Here is a 16,848-nt window from a genome sequence, read left to right as displayed (position 1 = left end):
CCTCTGTCTCCAACCATCTCTCTCACAGACAAAGAGTGCCTCATACGGGAAGCCCAAGGCCGCCCAGGGGTGTGCTCAGCGGGTGGCGGGGCTGGGCCCAGGAGCCATCAGGATCTTGGAGTGAGGGGTTTGGCTGCCACCGGCAGTCGGGGAAAGGTTTGAGAATGGCTTTCTGCTCCCACAGAAGAGGCCACAACCTCCCTGGGGGTCACTGACATCCCCTGCCATTGAGACAGCCGCCTCTGAGGTCCTCCCCAAGACCCTGAACTTCCCACCTCGCCCACACAGCTAGACAGAGGTGTGACTCAACCACTTCCACAGTGGCTCCCAGCTCAATCCTGGCCTCAGATGGCTGGAGCTGGGGAAGGGCACCCATCCATCTGGAACCTCCCATGCCTCTCTCCACGTGCTGCTGGAGGAATGCATGGCAGCCTTCTGCCCATTCTGCAGAGAGGACGCTGAGGCCGGGGGAGGCCAGCTGGGACCAGCCACAGATGCCATACCCGAGGCTGCAAGCATGGCCTTGTCTGGTGCCCCCAAGCTGGCCGTCAGGCTGGAGTGGCAGGTGGTGGCTGTTTCCAGGATCTTCCAGCCTGTCTCCTTCTCTGGAAACCTTGGGCTTCACTCAGCCCTGGTCCCTGCCCTGAGGGGAAGCTACTATCTGAGCACACTTAGGCTGGAGACCGTTAGACTGTTACTACCCAGATGGGAGGAGCTTTTCCCATCACCAGGGAAAGTACCTCCAGAATTTAGACTCCGGCTGGGGACACTGAGGCCCAGAGAAGGTGAGTGACTTGCCCAAGGTCACACAGCCTAGTCCTCAGTTTCCCTCAAACTGAGGGAAGCCTAGTCTTCAGCTAGAGCCGAGGCCTCCCAGACAGGTCTTAAGGATAGAAATCAAGGTGACATGAAATGCCAGGGCTGAGAGAGCCCCTCCCTCTTCTCCCTTGAGAGCGCTGTTGGAGCTTGTTGTCAGGGTCTAGTCCAAGGCAGGGACAGTCTGCGCTACCCCAGAGGCCTCCAGAGCTTGGCTCCTGATTACAGGACCCTTTGGGATCCTCCTCCAGCCTCCCCTCTGGAGACTGGGGCTGGGCCTGATGCCAGGGGCAAGAAAGACTCTGTGTGTGGTATGTGGGGGCAGGGAGTGGTCCATCTCTGGTGGCAGCAGGTCCAGCTAGTCCACATGTGGGTGTCTCCCCAGTCTCCAGTCGCACCGTCTGTATTTCCACCATTGCAGACCCATGGTCTCCAGCTGCTCGGCTAGCTCCAGAAGCCTGTTGTGAAACTGTAAATACATCACTTGTATTTGGTAGTCATCGGTGGCTTCTCAGTACCAGGTCCTGGGCTGGGTCTTGGGGCCTCAGAGAGAAGGACCAAATCCATTTCAGAATCTAAGCAATCCATTTCAGATCAATTTCAGAGTCTAGTGAAGGTAAAGGCAAATGCGTATCATGGGAATAGCCTTTGAGCCCTCTGACTTGTAAGGCCAACAGATACAGACCTAAAACCCAGCTTGGCCCCTTGCTGGCTTCATGACTGTGGGACATTCCTTAACCTCTCTGAGTTTCAGTTTCCTCCTCTGTAAAATGGGGATAAGAATAGTCCCTAGCTTGGAGGGTTGTCATGAGGATTAAAAGAGATATGTAGGTAAAAGCATGGAGAATACTACTTTGCACATAGTAAGCACTCATGCTCAAGGAAGAAAAAGATTTAAATGCCTCTCTAGGGAGAAGCAGGGTGCCTTCAGTCATGGCGTATGCATGGTGTATGCCTGGCACCTCTGAGAGGAGGACTTCCTGGAGAAGGAGCCCTCTGAGAGTATGTGGTTTGGGCAAACAGAATGACAGGAGGAACACTTCCAAGTGGAGGAAACAGCATGGGTCCTTCAGCAGGGTCCTGGAGGAGGGTCTCAGGCCTGGGTGGCAGAGGGAGGCTGTGATGGGAAATAGGGGACGGGTAGAGGAGGCCTCTTGGGGCCCACTGGGGCCTGGCAGACTGGGCTGCCAGCTGCTGCCCTTTAGCAGCCAGGCCCTGGGGGACTTAGAGCCACGCTGCAGGACCAGCCTCATTAATCACGGGCCCTCAAAGCTGGAGCAGGTGGGGTAGGGGCAGCCCCAGGCACTTCCTACAGTCTCAGTGGGCTCCCTTCACCCAGCCAGCGGGCATCACCCCATTTTACACACAGTAAAGCTGAAGCTTAGAGGGTGGGGAGCCACCTGCCCACGCTGGGAAGAGATGGGTCTGAGATCAGATCCAGGTCTGCAGCTGGGTGGGCAGGGCCCTTCCCAGGCTCTCCCAGAGTACCTTGGACAGCACCATCAGCGATCTGCCTGCACCTTCAGGGCTGGGGGTGGGGATGTCTGGAACAGACACCCCTCGCAGCCCTTTCCCTCTCTCTCTCCTCCCCTGTCCCCATTCTTCTCCTTCTCCCCTCCCTCCTCCTTCTCTGGCTTCCTCCCATCCCTCACCTCATCTTTCCAAAGGAGCTGTGGAGTCTGACCTGGAGAGGAAGGAGAAGGAAACTGTGATGGGAGGTGTGGTGGCTAGAGTGGGGGAGGTGATGTAGAAGTGACAGGTGGCAGGGCTGTGGAGGGGGTGGTGAAGAAGATAGTAAGGAGTGAAGGGTGAGGGGATGAGAGAGGAGATAATGGAGGGTGATGGAGGGTGTGATGAGAGGGTGACCAGGAAGGGCCACAAGGGGAGGCCAAGCGGTGGGGCAGAGCTGTTCACAGCGGCTCCAAGTGCCCATTCAGGCAGTAGGCAATGGGGTTGGGGTCCCTAACTCCCTCCCCAGTGTGGTGTTCTTGGGCATGGGGGACCCTGGGGTGCTCCCAGGCCTCCGCCCACCACCTCTGACTCTCCCTGGGCCTCCTTCCTTCCACTCAGCTCTGGACTCACAACCAGTGGTAGCCAGTTCCCAGGAAAGCTCCAGGCCCTTAGACAGTCACCCTCCATGAGTTCACCCAGCCTCCAGGTTGACATAGACACCCCCACCAGCTCCTAGCTGCCCCTGGCTGACATCAACTGAGGACATGGGGCCTGGAACCTGGAACCAGCTGCCTTGGGTAACATTATTGGTGAGGGCCGGGCTCTGGGTTCCCATCCCAGCTGCTTGCTAAGAATCGTGGGTGGGGGGTGTAGGCTGGGCACGGTGGCTCACACCTGTAATCCCAGCACTTTGGTAGGCTGAGGCAGGTGGGTCACCTGAGGTCAGGAGTCCGAGACCAGCCTGGCCAACCTGGTGAGATCCCATCTCTACTAAAAATACAAAAATTAGCTGGGCATGGTGGTGGGCGCCTGTAATCCCAGCTACTATGGAGTCTGAGGCAGGAGAATCACTTGAATCTGGGAAGTGGAGGTAGCAGTGAGCCGAGATCATGCCACTGCACTCCAGCCTGGGTGACAGAGAGAGACTCCGTCACCAAAAAAAAAAAAAGAATCGTAAGGGATGGGGAGACTTGTGACCTTAAGTAAACCACACTCCCTCCCTAAGCCTCCGTTTCCTCACCTGTAATGTGGACCTGATGATAGTACCGAGCTCAGGTCACCATTCATTCATCAGGAATTTTATGAGCACCTACTGTGTGCCAGGCTCTGTCCCAGGCACTAGGAATGCCACAATCAACAGGACAGATACAAATCCCTGCCCTCAAGGTGCTTCTGTTCTGGGAGTGGGGGTGGGGTGATGATCGGTGATACAGGAGGCCAGGTGCCAAGGAAGTCCCCAGCATATGGGACTGTCCCCCGCCTCGGGGTCCAGGAGCTGCTGGGCTGGAGTTGAGTCTCCTCCAGGACCCCCATGGTTGTGTCCTTGCTCTGCCACCCTCGCCAAGCGCTTCTCCTTCTCTGGGCTCCTTCCATCATCCCTCTGGAGCTGTTCCAGGCTGCTACTGCTGCCTGCACCGACAGCAGTGGCAGGCCGGTGACGGGGTGCATGAGGGAGTCTGGCACTGGGCCCTGGGGCTGAGCACCCTGAGATGCAGAACAAAGGACGAGGCAATCACAGCAGGCTGCTGCCAGGACGATCCTGCCAGCAGCCGCAGCACAGCCACCTCTTGTCCCGATGACCCACTGGGCCTTTGTCCCCTCCCCCTCCACCTGCACACAGAGCATGGCAAGGGGAAGCGCAGGGTTTACCTGGAATTACACCCTCCCAGGGCCCTCCCCCTGGCTGGGGTAAGCATTGCCCTCCCCAGCTTCCTCTGTTCTAGGGAACGAAGTCTCATTCGTTCCAAGGTGTTACTCACTTTGGAAATGACAGTCAGGGAGCCTGGGTCCAAGACCTGTCTCTAATTTGCCAGGTGATCATGCCCAAGTTTTTCTCTGCAGCTCAGCTTCCCCAGTACACAAAGGCTGCAAATTCAGATGCTTACAGGGCCTGGGCAACTAATAGAAGTGTGTGCAGTGTCTGGGAAGGCAGAGGGTTTTTAACTGTCTTGCTTTCCAGTGCCTGGTATGCAGCAGGTGCTCAATAAATACTTGAGAGTATGAATGGGGCCAGCATAACTCAGCTTCTGCTCACAGTTGCCACGGAGGCCAATCATGGTGGCCTCGCCCTTGGATATCTGGGGATTTTTGAAATCTAGACTGGTGAGAGTCTGTCCCAATTTTTAAATGTGGAGGCCGACTGGGGTGGCTCATGCCTGGAATCCTGGCACTTTGGGAGGCTGAGGCAGGAGGATCATTTGAGCACAGGAGTTTAAGACCAGCCTGAGCAATGCAATGAGAGCCCATCTCTACCAAATAAAAATGAAAAAAAGTTAGCTGGGCATGATGGCACACACCTGTGATCCCAGCTACTCGGGAGGCTGAGGCTGGAGGGTTGCTTGAGAGCAGGAGGTGCAGGCTGCAGGGAGCTATAATGGCACCACTGTACTCCAGCCTGAGTGACAGAGTGAGACCCTGTCTCAAAAATGAGTAAATAAATAAATATTGCTCACATTTACATTTTTTAAATGTAAATAGCATGTGAACCAGAACAAAGCCATATCCACCCAGCTTGCAGTCTCCAGCCTAGTCATGTGAGGCATTCAGTTAGGTTCATTCAGATGTATTTGGTTATTCATTCATTCGTTCATCCATCTAACATTTTGCAAGTACCTACCTCCCTGCACTTCTGACCATAGTGAGAGGCCAAGGTGCCTATAAACCAGCCCAGCCTGGGAGGAGCTGCCAGGCTGAAAGGAACACAGACACCTCCGCACCTAGTGAACTATGTGCTTGATGGGAACATTGCAGGTGCAAGGTGCTATGGTGGCCCCAAGGAGCGAGTGGTTTGCCCTCAGAATGGCAGAGAATTCCAAAAAGACAAAGTACTTGTGCTGAGCCAGAAGATTAAGAAAGAACTCAGCGGGGAGGCCAATGGGGTGGGGTGGGCGGAAGGGCACTCTAGAGAGATGGAACAGCATATCCAAATACAGAAGGATATAGCTGGAATTTTGGTTAGAGTGTGAGGCTGGCTGTGCAGATAGCTTGTGATGGGCTTCAGAGGCTACCCTCAGGAACTGATACTGATTCCTAAGTGCCCTAGGGAGCTATTGATAGCTGTTGAGCAGAGGAGTGACACAGCTTTGAGTCTGTGAAAAATCTCTCTGGTTGTCATGTGAGAATGCACTGCAAATTGCAAAGGGTGGACACTGGGACACAGGGAGCAGGCCCCTGCAGTAGTCCAGGCTAGCATGGGCCAGAGGGGCGGCAGTAGAAGTGGGGAAGTTCAAATCCTGGCTAGTTTCAGACTTCGCTTAGTAGCCCAGTAGCTGTGTGACTTTGGACTTCGGGCACATTGCTTCACCTCTCTGTGCCTCACTCAGCATTTGAACAAGACAGTGATAATAGTTTTCCTTATTATCACGTTTATTCTCATTATTATCATAACAACCTGCCCCAGTCATTTTGTGGCTGAAGAGTTGACTTACATGAAACATTTAGAACAGTGCCTCGCACATAGTAGGTCCTCTGGGAATGTTTCTTCTTATTATTAATTATCATTATTATTATTATTACAATTATGCTGTTTCACAGATGAGGAAGGAGCGGCTTGAAGGGCTCCGGCGGTAGAGGACTGTCCAGCCTTTCTGTCCCTTCCCCCTCCACTTCCTGCTTTGCTGACGATCTGAGTCCCCTGTTGGGGTGTGGGAAGCCAGGTGACCAGAAAGCCACCCATACAGCCCATGGTGTGTGCAGTGCCAGCCCCCGCCTGCCAGCAGCCTCCAAGGTCGTAGCCTCTCCGAGTGCCACACACCCCCTCAGCCTTCCCTAGGCAGCGCTGCAAACCCCCTCTCCTCCCCTTGTCTTCCCACCACCCTGGCCTGGCTTTCCAGCAGACTCTGGAAAACCTGGGCCAGCCTCAACCGCAAGGAAACCACTAATGCGCCACAGCTTAGCCTGATGAGTCCCAGAGGAGAGTTTGGAGGGAAACAGAACACCACGGGATTATTGATTGCGAGGCAGGAGGCGGGAGGCAGCCTGGATCCACAGGCTGCTGCTCGAATCCCACCCAGCCGGTGCGCCCAGCCGGATTTCCACGTCTTCTCAGGGATCCTCAGTCTCCCCATCTGCCCGATGGGGCTAATAATAGTACACACCCCTGGGGCTGCCGTGACAACTGGGAGATGGCGTGTGTGAGCCCCGAGCACTGCTGCATTTGCTGTGGGTGCTGCTGATGTCCTTGTTGTAGGAGAGAGGTGGGCAGCCGCGTAGACACCAGCCAAGGGACTATTCCAGAAGGTCACGTAGCAGTCTGGGGTTAGAAACTCAGTCATGTCACTTACTTGCCGTGCAACTGCTGTGCCTCAGTTTCCTCCCCCAGAACATGGGCTCATGAGACTAAGTCAGAGGGAACAGCAAACGAAGCGAGGCGGCCTTGCGTGGGCTCCAGCTGGACCGCTCACAGGTCACATCCAGCGTGCTGCTAACTGCTCCGTGCCTCTGTTTTCTCGCCTCTAAAATGGGGCAATAACACCCCTGCCTCCCAGGGGTGCAATGAGGATTAAATGAGCTAAACACAGCCTGAGGCGGAAAAGTGTGCTTGTGGACGGCGTTAGTATCATGACTTCTGGGTTGCTGGAGGATGCAGTGAAGTCTTGCTGGGAGCCAGTCACTGCCCAACCCCCTGTCCCAGGCCTCAGCCTGTGGTGGGACTCCCCAAACCCGATAGGATGTCCCATGACTGCCTCCCACGTGCTCCCTTCCCGTCAGGACCTGGGTGCCCCAAACTGAGATCACTTCCCTCCGGGAAGCCACCCCCAAAGGGAGGAGTTCCCTGCTGGGCCTTGAAGCTGGCCCAGCCCAGAGAGGAACCGTTCAGAGGCCGAGAGGCAGCAGGAGGAAGGCTCCGGGCCTCAGAACCCTCCCTCTTCTCCACGGAATCAGCTGATTCTTAAGGCCAAGAGGTGGGGGCCAAGGCACCCACATACCCACCTCTAGGCGGTGGGATCAGATTGGGACCATGCTCTAGGGCAGAAACCTCACATGGCTAAATAACAGAAGGCAAAGCTGAAGTAGTGAGCTCTCCATCGCTGGAAGTATCCTAGGCTGTACTACCGCTTAGTGAGGTTGAACCCTGGGAACCAGTCCAACCTGGGCCTGCCTTTACTCCACGAGTGTGGCATCATTCCCAGCCCTCCGCTTTCACTCTCCCAAGAGTTCATCTCTCCGGACCTCAGTTTCCTCATCTATAAAATGGAAATAGTCCTGGTCCCTCCCTGGAAGCAATGGTGTGAGGATGAAATGAAATGGGTGAATGCAAGGAGAATGCTGAGCGCAGCATGTGGCATACAGTAGGTGCTCAATAAATGCTAGCCTTAGTTTCCCAGACTCTCCATGATGGTCTCGGCCTCTAGGTTTCCAGCTTCCCTTTCTTTTCACCTCTCAAGCTCATTTTGTCCCTGACCCCAGCTCTTTTTGTATCTGCCTCAGTTTCCCATGTTGGTTTTGGCCTGTCTCTGACAGTCTCTTCGATCGTGTGTGTCTCTCTCTGTCTCTCTCCATCCCGCTGTCTCCCAGTCTCTTCCCCAGGCATGAAGCAGTCACTGGCCGCTGTGGCCGTGGCTGCCCCCACACCTGGTCTCAGGGGGCCCAGCTTCTGCAGTCCTCCAGCTGACACTGACCAAAGCCCCTTTCCCCAGTTCAGCTGGAAGAAGCCTGGAATTTTTCAGCCAAGCATTTTTAAGCCACTGGGGAGGAGAGGGAAGCGGAAGACAACAAAGGCAGCGACACAAAAACAGACCCAGGCACGGAGCCCGAGTTTGACACAGGCCCTGTAACTGCCTGGGGGACGCAGACCCGATGGCCAGCACAGCGGGGTGCCCTGGAGGCCAGAGTGGGGTGTGGTCAACTCCAGGCCACCAGCCTGAAGCCCAGCCTCTCTCTCAGGCTGAAGAAACTGCAGCCCCTTCTTAGACCCATTGTTCTGGCTAAAAATCTAGGCCATAGCCACTGCGGAGGAGAAGGAGCATTTCCACCACTGCTCCCTTGGAAATCTTGAGATCGAAGTCCAGGCAGGTCACCAGGGAACCAGCTGCCCACCCCCTCGGCCTGGTCCATGGCCAGCCTGGCCTGGAGAGGCGGACGGATGGGCAGGCGGGCAGAGGCAGGCACTGCGGGGTGCAGGGCCCAGCAGGGAGGACAGCAGCTGCCCTAATTACTCCCTCTCTCCAGGTTCCAATCTTGTTTCAAAAGGACTCCAGGGACACAGCCTTTAATAACTACCAGTAAACAGGCAGGAAAATCGATACCTGGTAAACAGAGCCCTGGAGAGAGGGAGGCCTGGGCTGGCTGGCCCTGACAAGCTCCCAGAGTGCTTTGCTGCTGAGCTGGCCAATGTTGACTTTGGGAACCCTCCACCCAGCCTGAGGGTCCTCCCCAGGGACCCCTCGAAGCTTGGCCTCCACCCTGGAGGCCGCTCGCTCTCCAATCTCCACTCCCTCTCTATCAAGCCCAAATCTTCCTCTTTCCCACTCCTCCGAGTGCCAAGTAGGTTGCCCGTCTTGGTTGCAGATGCCTTCTTTTCGCCAGGCTTTGTGCCTGGTGCTCAAATCATAGTTGAGTACCTGACCTAGTGTTTGTCCTCCCAAAAGTCATCTACCAATGAGAGTGACTAAGAGCAAAAACAAATAATGACAGTGTGAGGACAGACATGCAGTAAAAAACTGCTGCGTTTGCCAACTACGGCAACAGAACAGAGAAGGCGGTGTCGGAGGAGAGGAGCACATGGAGGGCTTTGTTGTATGAATAGGAGTTCACCAAGTGAACACGGGCTAGGGGAGGATGAATGTGGGTAACCTATGTAATAGCAGCCATTGTAGTTTTATTCATTGAGTGCTAAGAGCTAAGTGTTCTGCTAAGCACCTTTGCCATGCATTATCTCATTTTGTTTCCCCAGTAATTCTTTGGGGTAGGTATTAATACCCCCATTTTATAGATAAGGGCACTGAGGCTATGTGTGGAGCCAGGCTTTGCACAAGATCTGAGAGACTTTATTATTTATTTATTTATTTATTTATTTATTTTTGAGACAGAGTCTCACTCTGTCGCCCAGGCTGGAGTGCAATGGCATGATCTCAGCTCACTGCAACCTCTGCCTCCTGGGTTCAAACCATTCTCATGCCTCATGTACCACCACACCTGATTAATATTTGTTTTTTTAGTAGAGACAGGGGTTTCACCATAAGGGCCAGGCTGGTCTCGAACTCCTGACCTCAGATGAGCCACCCGCCTCAGCTTCCCAAAGCGTTGGGATTACAGGTGTGAGCCACCACATCTGGCTCAACCTGAGAGACTTCTGAGTTGTTTGAATCACTACTTCATTCTGGCCAACGTTGACTTTGGGAACCCTCCCCTCCCCTTCAGCGCTCAGGACTTGGCACACAGAGGAAGTTAACTAAGGCAGGTTCCCATTGCTTCCCTTCCTACCCTGCACATTTTCCAGGTAACACAGTGCCTTCCCCCCGGCCAGGAGCCGAACAGTGGTACTTCAGGCACATCAGCCTTGAAGATCAGTCATCACAACTCCTCCTTTTGCAGGTGGGGAAACTGAGGTCCTGAGAGGGGAAGGCCAGCACACTGAAGCAGGTGGGAGCAGGATTCAGGGTTTTCTCTCTAGTTCATCCCCTTCCGGGCCTGCAGTGGAGGAAGCCCCATCGCCAGGGAAGAAATCAATCTGCACACACTCAATTAAAATGATAAATCAGGCATCAGAATGAGGCTGTCCCAGAGGTGCAGAGGAAGTTTTTGTCTGATTGGCTGGAACATGATAGGCGCCCAGGGACCTTATTTCCTGGGGCTGGGCTGCCAGTCCAACCTCTCCACCTCTTCCACCTCGCCCCTCTTATATCAACAGCCATAGCTTTGTGCCTCAATTTCCCCAGCTTTCAGGGCCTGTCTAGTTGGCCAGCACAGGGCTAGTCTGTAGCCCTTGTGATTCTAACAGAGGAGAGGGCAGAGGACAAGCTCTTTCAGCCCTGAGTAGGGACACCAGTGCGGGACAGTCTGAGTTCCCCTGTCTGGTTGCAGATCCCTGGGCCAGGCACCCGGGTAAGATGCCGATTAACAATGGAAATGCCTTCCAGGTATTGAGGGCCTACTGTGTGCAGGTACTGTCCCAGGTGCTGGGACTACAGCAGTGAGCAAAACAGACAAGATCCCTGACTTCTCGGCTGACAGCCTAGAGCAAGGAGAAGCAGCATAAAGAATGCCTGCAGATTAATAAATCATGTCATTGCCGGGTGCGGTGGCTCACGCCTGTAATCCCAACACTTTGGGAGGCTTAGACGGGTGGATCACCTGAGGTCAGGAGTTCGAGACCAGCCTGGCCAATATGGCGAAACCCCATCTCTACTAAAAATACAAAAAATTAGCTGGGTGTGGTGTTGCGTACCTGTAATCTCAGCTACTCGGGAATCTGAGGCAGGAGAATTGTTTGAACCTGGGAGGCGTGATGAGATCACACCACTGCACTCCAGCCTGGGTGACAGAGAAAGACTCTGTCTCAAAAATGTGTGTGTGTGTGTGTGTGTGTGTGTGTGTATACATGTATATAAAATGTCAGTCAGATAATGCCAAGTGCCAGGGAGGAAAATACAGCAAGCTAAGAGGGAGGCAATAGGAGGGCTGCGGTTTTAGATGTTTGAACACACACCTGTAAGTAAGAAAGCAGGAAAGAATGAGAACATCTGGGAATGGCGAGGTCATATTCCAGGCGGAGGGAACGGCCAGTGCGAAGGCCCTGAGGCTGGACAGTGCCTGGTGTATTTGAGGAACAGCAAGGAGGCCAGAGTGGCTGGAATGGAGTAAGTGACAAGGGCGAGGTAGGCAATGTCAGAGGAGGACAGGGCCCCACAGTGTGGGGTTTCATTGTAGGTCATGGCAAGGACTTTGGTGTTTACTCCAAGTGAGTGGAAGCCAGGGAGGATTTTGAGCAGAGGAAGGATGCGATCTGACTTGTGTTGAGAGGCTCCCTCTGGCTGCAGTGTGGGAAACAGATTACAGGAGGGGAGGGCAGTATCAGAGACCAGTCATGAGTCTACTGCAATGGTCCAGGCAGGAGAGAGACACGGTGTGGACTGGGTGGTGTGAGTGCAGCGGAGAGAGGTGGTCAGATGTGGATTATTTGAAGGTGGAGATGACTGATTTAATGACAGATTGGAGGTGACATATGAGGTAGGAAGTCAAGGATTAGACCAAGGTTTTCGGGGTCCAAGGAAGAGCATCCAGAAGGGCGGGAGCTGCCAGGAATTGTGGTGGGAAGACCTCGGGAGGAGCAGGTTTGAGGCAGGGGAGAGCAGAGCTGTGTTCAAAGTGCCTGTTAGACCCCTCCAGGGAAGGATCATGAAATGGCTCCCAGGGGAGAAGATGGGGCTGAAGATGGCAGATTTGGGAATCATCAGAGTAGACACAGTATTTATCTCAATTGATCCTCTTAGCAGTTCCACAAGGAAGTCTGCTTATGCCCATTTTAAAAGGAGAAAACTGGGGCCCAAAGATGTTGAGTTGCCTACACACAGTCACAGAGCTGGAAAGTTAGAAAGTCAGGACTTGACATGAGGGCTGTCTGCCTCCCAGCACTGGGGTTCCACTCAGACCCGCCGTGACTGTTTTCACTCACTCCTCCCCTAAACCCCATGTGAGGGGGAAGGGGGGGTCATGGATTAACACCCCTCTTTTTGAGATAGAGCTGCTGAGACCTGGGGGAGGCTTAAGGAACTTTCCGCGGTTAAGGAGCAATCGAGTGTGCAGCCTTTCTGCAGGTGTGTCAAATGAACGCAGCAAAAGACTCCCACTACCTCAGCCCCAAGACACAGAGCAGGCTAAAGGCTCTGAGAAGTCCTGCAGCCTGGACCTCTTGGGTTATCTCTGGTTAACTCAGAGTTTCATGTGGAGCCTTGCTTTCAGAGAAGCACATAGAGCTTTGGCAAACACGAAGCCGTGGTTGGGAGTAAAGCCTCAATGCCCTCCTTTATGAAAGGGGGTCCACCTGGCAGTCAGCAGGTGTTTGTTGAAGGCAGTAACAAATGAAACAAACAGATGGATAAAAATAACAAATAAGCAAATGAAGGAATGGCCCAGTGCAGGGATGAGCACAAACTGTGAAGGAATTTTTTTTTTAAATGGATCCACGTGTGAGCTGATGAATTCATTCATTCATTCAGAAAATATCACTTGAGCACCTACTGTGTGCAGATGCTGGGGATATAGAAGCAAATAAAACAAAATCCCTCACCTTGTGGCTATTACATTCTAGCGAGGGGAGACAGACAGGAACCAAGATAAATGGGTAGAATGTGAAGTATATCTGATGGAGAAAATGGAACGGGGAAGGAGAGAGGGGAAAGCATGTGGGGGTGCACATTTTAAATAGGGTGATGGTAAATGAAGGAATGGCTGAATGCCTGAATACGGGAGTGAGCTGAAGATGGAGAATACATAAAGGTATCAATTTAAAAAAGCATAAGGGGGCCAGGTGCAGTGGCTCACACCTGTAAACCCAGCACTTTGGGAGGCTGAGGGGGCATGGATCACCTGACGTCAGGAGTTCGAGACCAGCCAGCCTGACCAACATGGCGAAACCGCATCTCTACTAAAAATACAAAAATTAGCCCAGTGAGGTGGTACATGCCTGTAGTCCCAGCTACTCGGGAGGCTGAGGCAGGAGAATCGTTTGAACCTGGGAGGTGGAGGTTGCATTGTGCCTATATTGTGCCACTGTATTCCAGCCTGGGTGACAGAGCAAGACTGTGGCTCACACCTGTCATCCCAGCACTTTGGGAGGCCAAGGCAGGTGGATCGCTTAAGCCCAGGAATTTGAGACTTAGCCTGTGCAACACAGGGGGACCTCCATCTCTAAATAAAATAAAATAAAATAAAATAAAATAAAATAAAATAAAATAAACAATAAACAATGGATGACTGCAGGCAGGACGGAATGACCTAATGAAAGAATCATTAAATGAATGAAGTAAAAAGTATATGAATATGTGAACTCAGGCATGGAAAAATGAATGAAATAATGCAAGAATTGTTGAATGACTGAATGAACTAGTGCTTGAGTTAATGAACTAAGGCATGAACAGATTGGTGAATGAATCATTGAATGGGTGAGTGAACTATAATGAAGGAGAGGACTGCAGGGGGGCCTCAGTGCCTGGCCTGGTCTCTCTCTGTGCCTGCCCCAACTTATCTGACTCTGACTGGTCTGAAGAGACCCCACGCCCCCTTTGCCCTCCCTGTCACCCTCCAGGGCCTGTGATAACCCCTACTTCAATGTCTGTCTTGGCCCTGCAGAGGTGGGGGTGGGGGAGCCCTCCACACCTTGCTAGTTTCCTACCCCAGGCTGTCTTGACACACCCCGCACCCCGTTTGCTGGCTCTCCCACACCTATCCCCAATCTATTGACTAGGACCCCTGCCCACCTCGCCCCACTGCTCTGTGCTGAACCTTTAGCCCAGGCCCCTCTCGCCCTGGCCCCCGCCTGTCCTGACCCTCCAGCCTGTGCTGAACCCCATGCCTGGGCCTTGACCCTGTTTCTCTCCGTGCATGTGTTGACTCCCTCCCCAAGTCTGGATGGCCCCCTTGGAGGCCTGTGCTGACCCTCCAACCTCCAGCCCGCCCCTCCACCTGCGCAGACCAGCGCTGGGTGTCCCCACCTGGCCGAGCTGCCCGCGCGCGCTGTGCTGACGCCCCCTCCCCATTTCGAGCACAGGCACTATGCGGCCCGTGCGGCGCAACTTCTACGACCCGTCGTCGGCGCCGGGCAAGGGCATTGTGTGGGAGTGGGAGAACGATGGCGGAGCGTGGACGGCCTACGACATGGACATCTGCATCACCATCCAGAACGCCTACGAGAAGCAGCACCCGTGGCTCGACCTCTCGTCGCTGGGCTTCTGCTACCTCATCTACTTCAACAGCATGTCGCAGATGAACCGCCAGACGCGCCGCCGCCGCCGCCTGCGCCGCCGCCTGGACCTCGCCTACCCACTCACCGTGGGCTCCATCCCCAAGTCGCAGTCGTGGCCTGTGGGCGCCAGTTCGGGCCACCCCTGCTCGTGCCAGCAGTGCCTGCTGGTCAACAGCACGCGTGCCGCCTCCAACGCCATCCTGGCCTCGCAGCGCCGCAAGGCGCCCCCCGCACCCCCGCTGCCGCCGCCGCCGCCACCTGGAGGACCTCCGGGCGCCCTCGCTGTGCGCCCCAGCGCCACCTTCGCAGGCGCGGCGCTCTGGGCCGCGCCCGCCACTGGCCCCGCCGAGCCCGCGCCGCCCCCCGGGGCGCCCCAGCGGAGCCCTAGCGCCCCCGGCGGCGCGCCCACCCCGGGGCAGAACAACCTCAACCGGCCCGGGCCCCAGCGCGCCACCGGCGTGAACGCACGCGCCTCCATTCCGCCTGGGTAAGACGGGGCCCAGGGGGAGGGGGCCTCTGTGTGGTCTTTCGCAGGCAAGGACCAAGACCGGGGTGGTTGCCCACTAGGGCCAGGAGCAAAGATTACAATAATAATAATGGCGATACGTAATATCCAGCATCCACTAAGTGTTCGTTTTGTGCCAAGCATCAACTAAGCACCTTAACAAGTTCTCACCCATTTAGTTCCGCGTATAAGGACCCTATGAAGTAGGTACCATCATCACCTCCAGTTCACAGAGGAGGAACTGACTCCCTGGAGATCACACAATTCCCAAGTGATGGGGCTGTAACAGCAGCATCAGCAGTGCTGCGTGTTCCATGTTTATTATTCGCTAAACCCTCTATGTGTATCGCCGCGCATATTCCACCAAACAGTTGTACCACGTGCACGTTACAGATGGGGAAGCCGAGGCTAGGAGAGCTATGGTGCCTTCTCAGGGTCACCCAGGAAAGAGTAGACATTGGCGGCCAGACCTGTCCGATTCCAAAGTCTGTGCTGAGTTGTCTTAGGATTTTTAGAGGGCTTCAGAGTCCATCAGTCCTTGTCCCAGTCCATGCCCACCTCACGTGGTGGCTCGAGCAAGCATCAGCTGCCCGTATTTCCCCATAGGCTGCACCTGAAATATCACCATTACTCTGGGTTAATACTATGGTTTGCACACTGGGCTTCAGGGACTTCTGGGGTGACCTGGAATCACGGGGATGGGAAAAAGAGAGAGAGAGAGAGAGAGAAAGCCAGGCAAACAACAGTCTGTCTCTCTGCTCTTGTTTTAACCAGAGCAGCCCTTTTTGGAAACACTTTTTTATGAACTGGCTTTCCCAGTGGATTTTATTATTTTATCCCAGCTCATATCAAGTTTGGAGATTCTTGGGTTAAGATGTCACAGACCCCAGGATAGTGGCCCAGTGAGCTGCTGTTGGGTGCCCACACTGGACCCCAGGTTCAGTCCGTCTGAGCGAGGACCAAGCCCTGTGGGGTGGCAATGAGAGGAAAGATCAAAGACCTTGAACTTGGCACAGACCAGAAGAGAAAAGACCAGGGGGGTGTGGACTGTGGCCCACAAGAGGAAGAGAGGCCCCGCAAACCAACTGTGCTTCAATCACCATGGCATGGCCAGGGAATTGATAATAATGGCCAGAGATCACCAAAGCTCAGATCTGGATGTGACCTTTGGGGTCACCGCATCCAGGTCACCCCTTTTATTATGGGCAACTAAGGCCTGGGAAAAGGAAAGGTCAGGACCCTGAACTAGGCAGCCCTATTCATCTTTTATAACTTTGAGAGTCTGACTTCCTGAGTTCAAATCCTCTCTTGGCCACTTCTTTTTTTTTTTTTTTGAGACACAGTTTCACTCTGTCACCCAGGCTGGAGTGCAATAGCACGATCTCAGCTCACTGTACTCCACCTCCCAGTTTCAAGCAATTCTCCTGCCTCAGCCTCCTAACTGGGACCACAGGTGCACACCACCATGCCTGGCTACTTTTTTTTTTTTTTGTATTTTTAGTGGAGACTGGGTTTCATTATGTTGCCCAGGCTTGTCTTGAACTCCTGACCTCAAGTGATCTGCCCGCCTCGACCTCCCAAAGTGCTGGGATTACAGGCATAAGCTGCCATGCCCATCCTGCTCTTGGACACTTCTGAGCTGGGAAATCTAGGACGAGTCCCTTTCCTTCCTTGAGCCTCAGTTTCGTCATCTGTCAAATGGGGGCAGATCTTCCCACCGTGTGAAAACTCTGTGAACCTGAACACAGCGTCTACACTGGCAGTAGTTCAGCCATGGTTGTTAGGACAACTTTTGCTCTCCAGGAGGAGGGTTGGCATAGAGGGCGGGGAGCTGTAATTTTCCAGGGACGCTTCAGGGCCACCACCACCTGCCTGCCTCACCCTTCCCTTCGCCTTTTCCACCTTTTCATTCCTCTCGGAGGAAAGGGGCATGGGGACACACAGAGGTGCA

General features: G+C 54.2%; 1 protein-coding gene across 1 annotated transcript in view; it reads left to right on the top strand.

Moving 5' to 3' along the window:
- DTX1 (deltex E3 ubiquitin ligase 1) overlaps positions 1-16,848 on the top strand; it is a 40,054-nt gene that overhangs the window by 5,646 nt on the left and 17,560 nt on the right. Inside the window, exon 2 of the mRNA XM_021675507.2 lies at positions 14,198-14,879. Within this exon, the coding sequence (XP_021531182.2) occupies positions 14,198-14,879 (682 nt within the window). The remainder of the gene's footprint in view (positions 1-14,197; positions 14,880-16,848) is intronic.

The sequence above is a fragment of the Aotus nancymaae genome, unplaced genomic scaffold (genome assembly GCF_030222135.1).
Source record: "Aotus nancymaae isolate 86718 unplaced genomic scaffold, 86718_ANA_hifiasm-v0.15.2.pri h1tg000021l, whole genome shotgun sequence".
In the NCBI taxonomy this organism is placed as follows: Eukaryota; Metazoa; Chordata; class Mammalia; order Primates; family Aotidae; genus Aotus; species Aotus nancymaae.
Note: the sequence above shows the minus strand (reverse complement) of the source record. Positions and strands in the feature narration are given on the sequence as shown.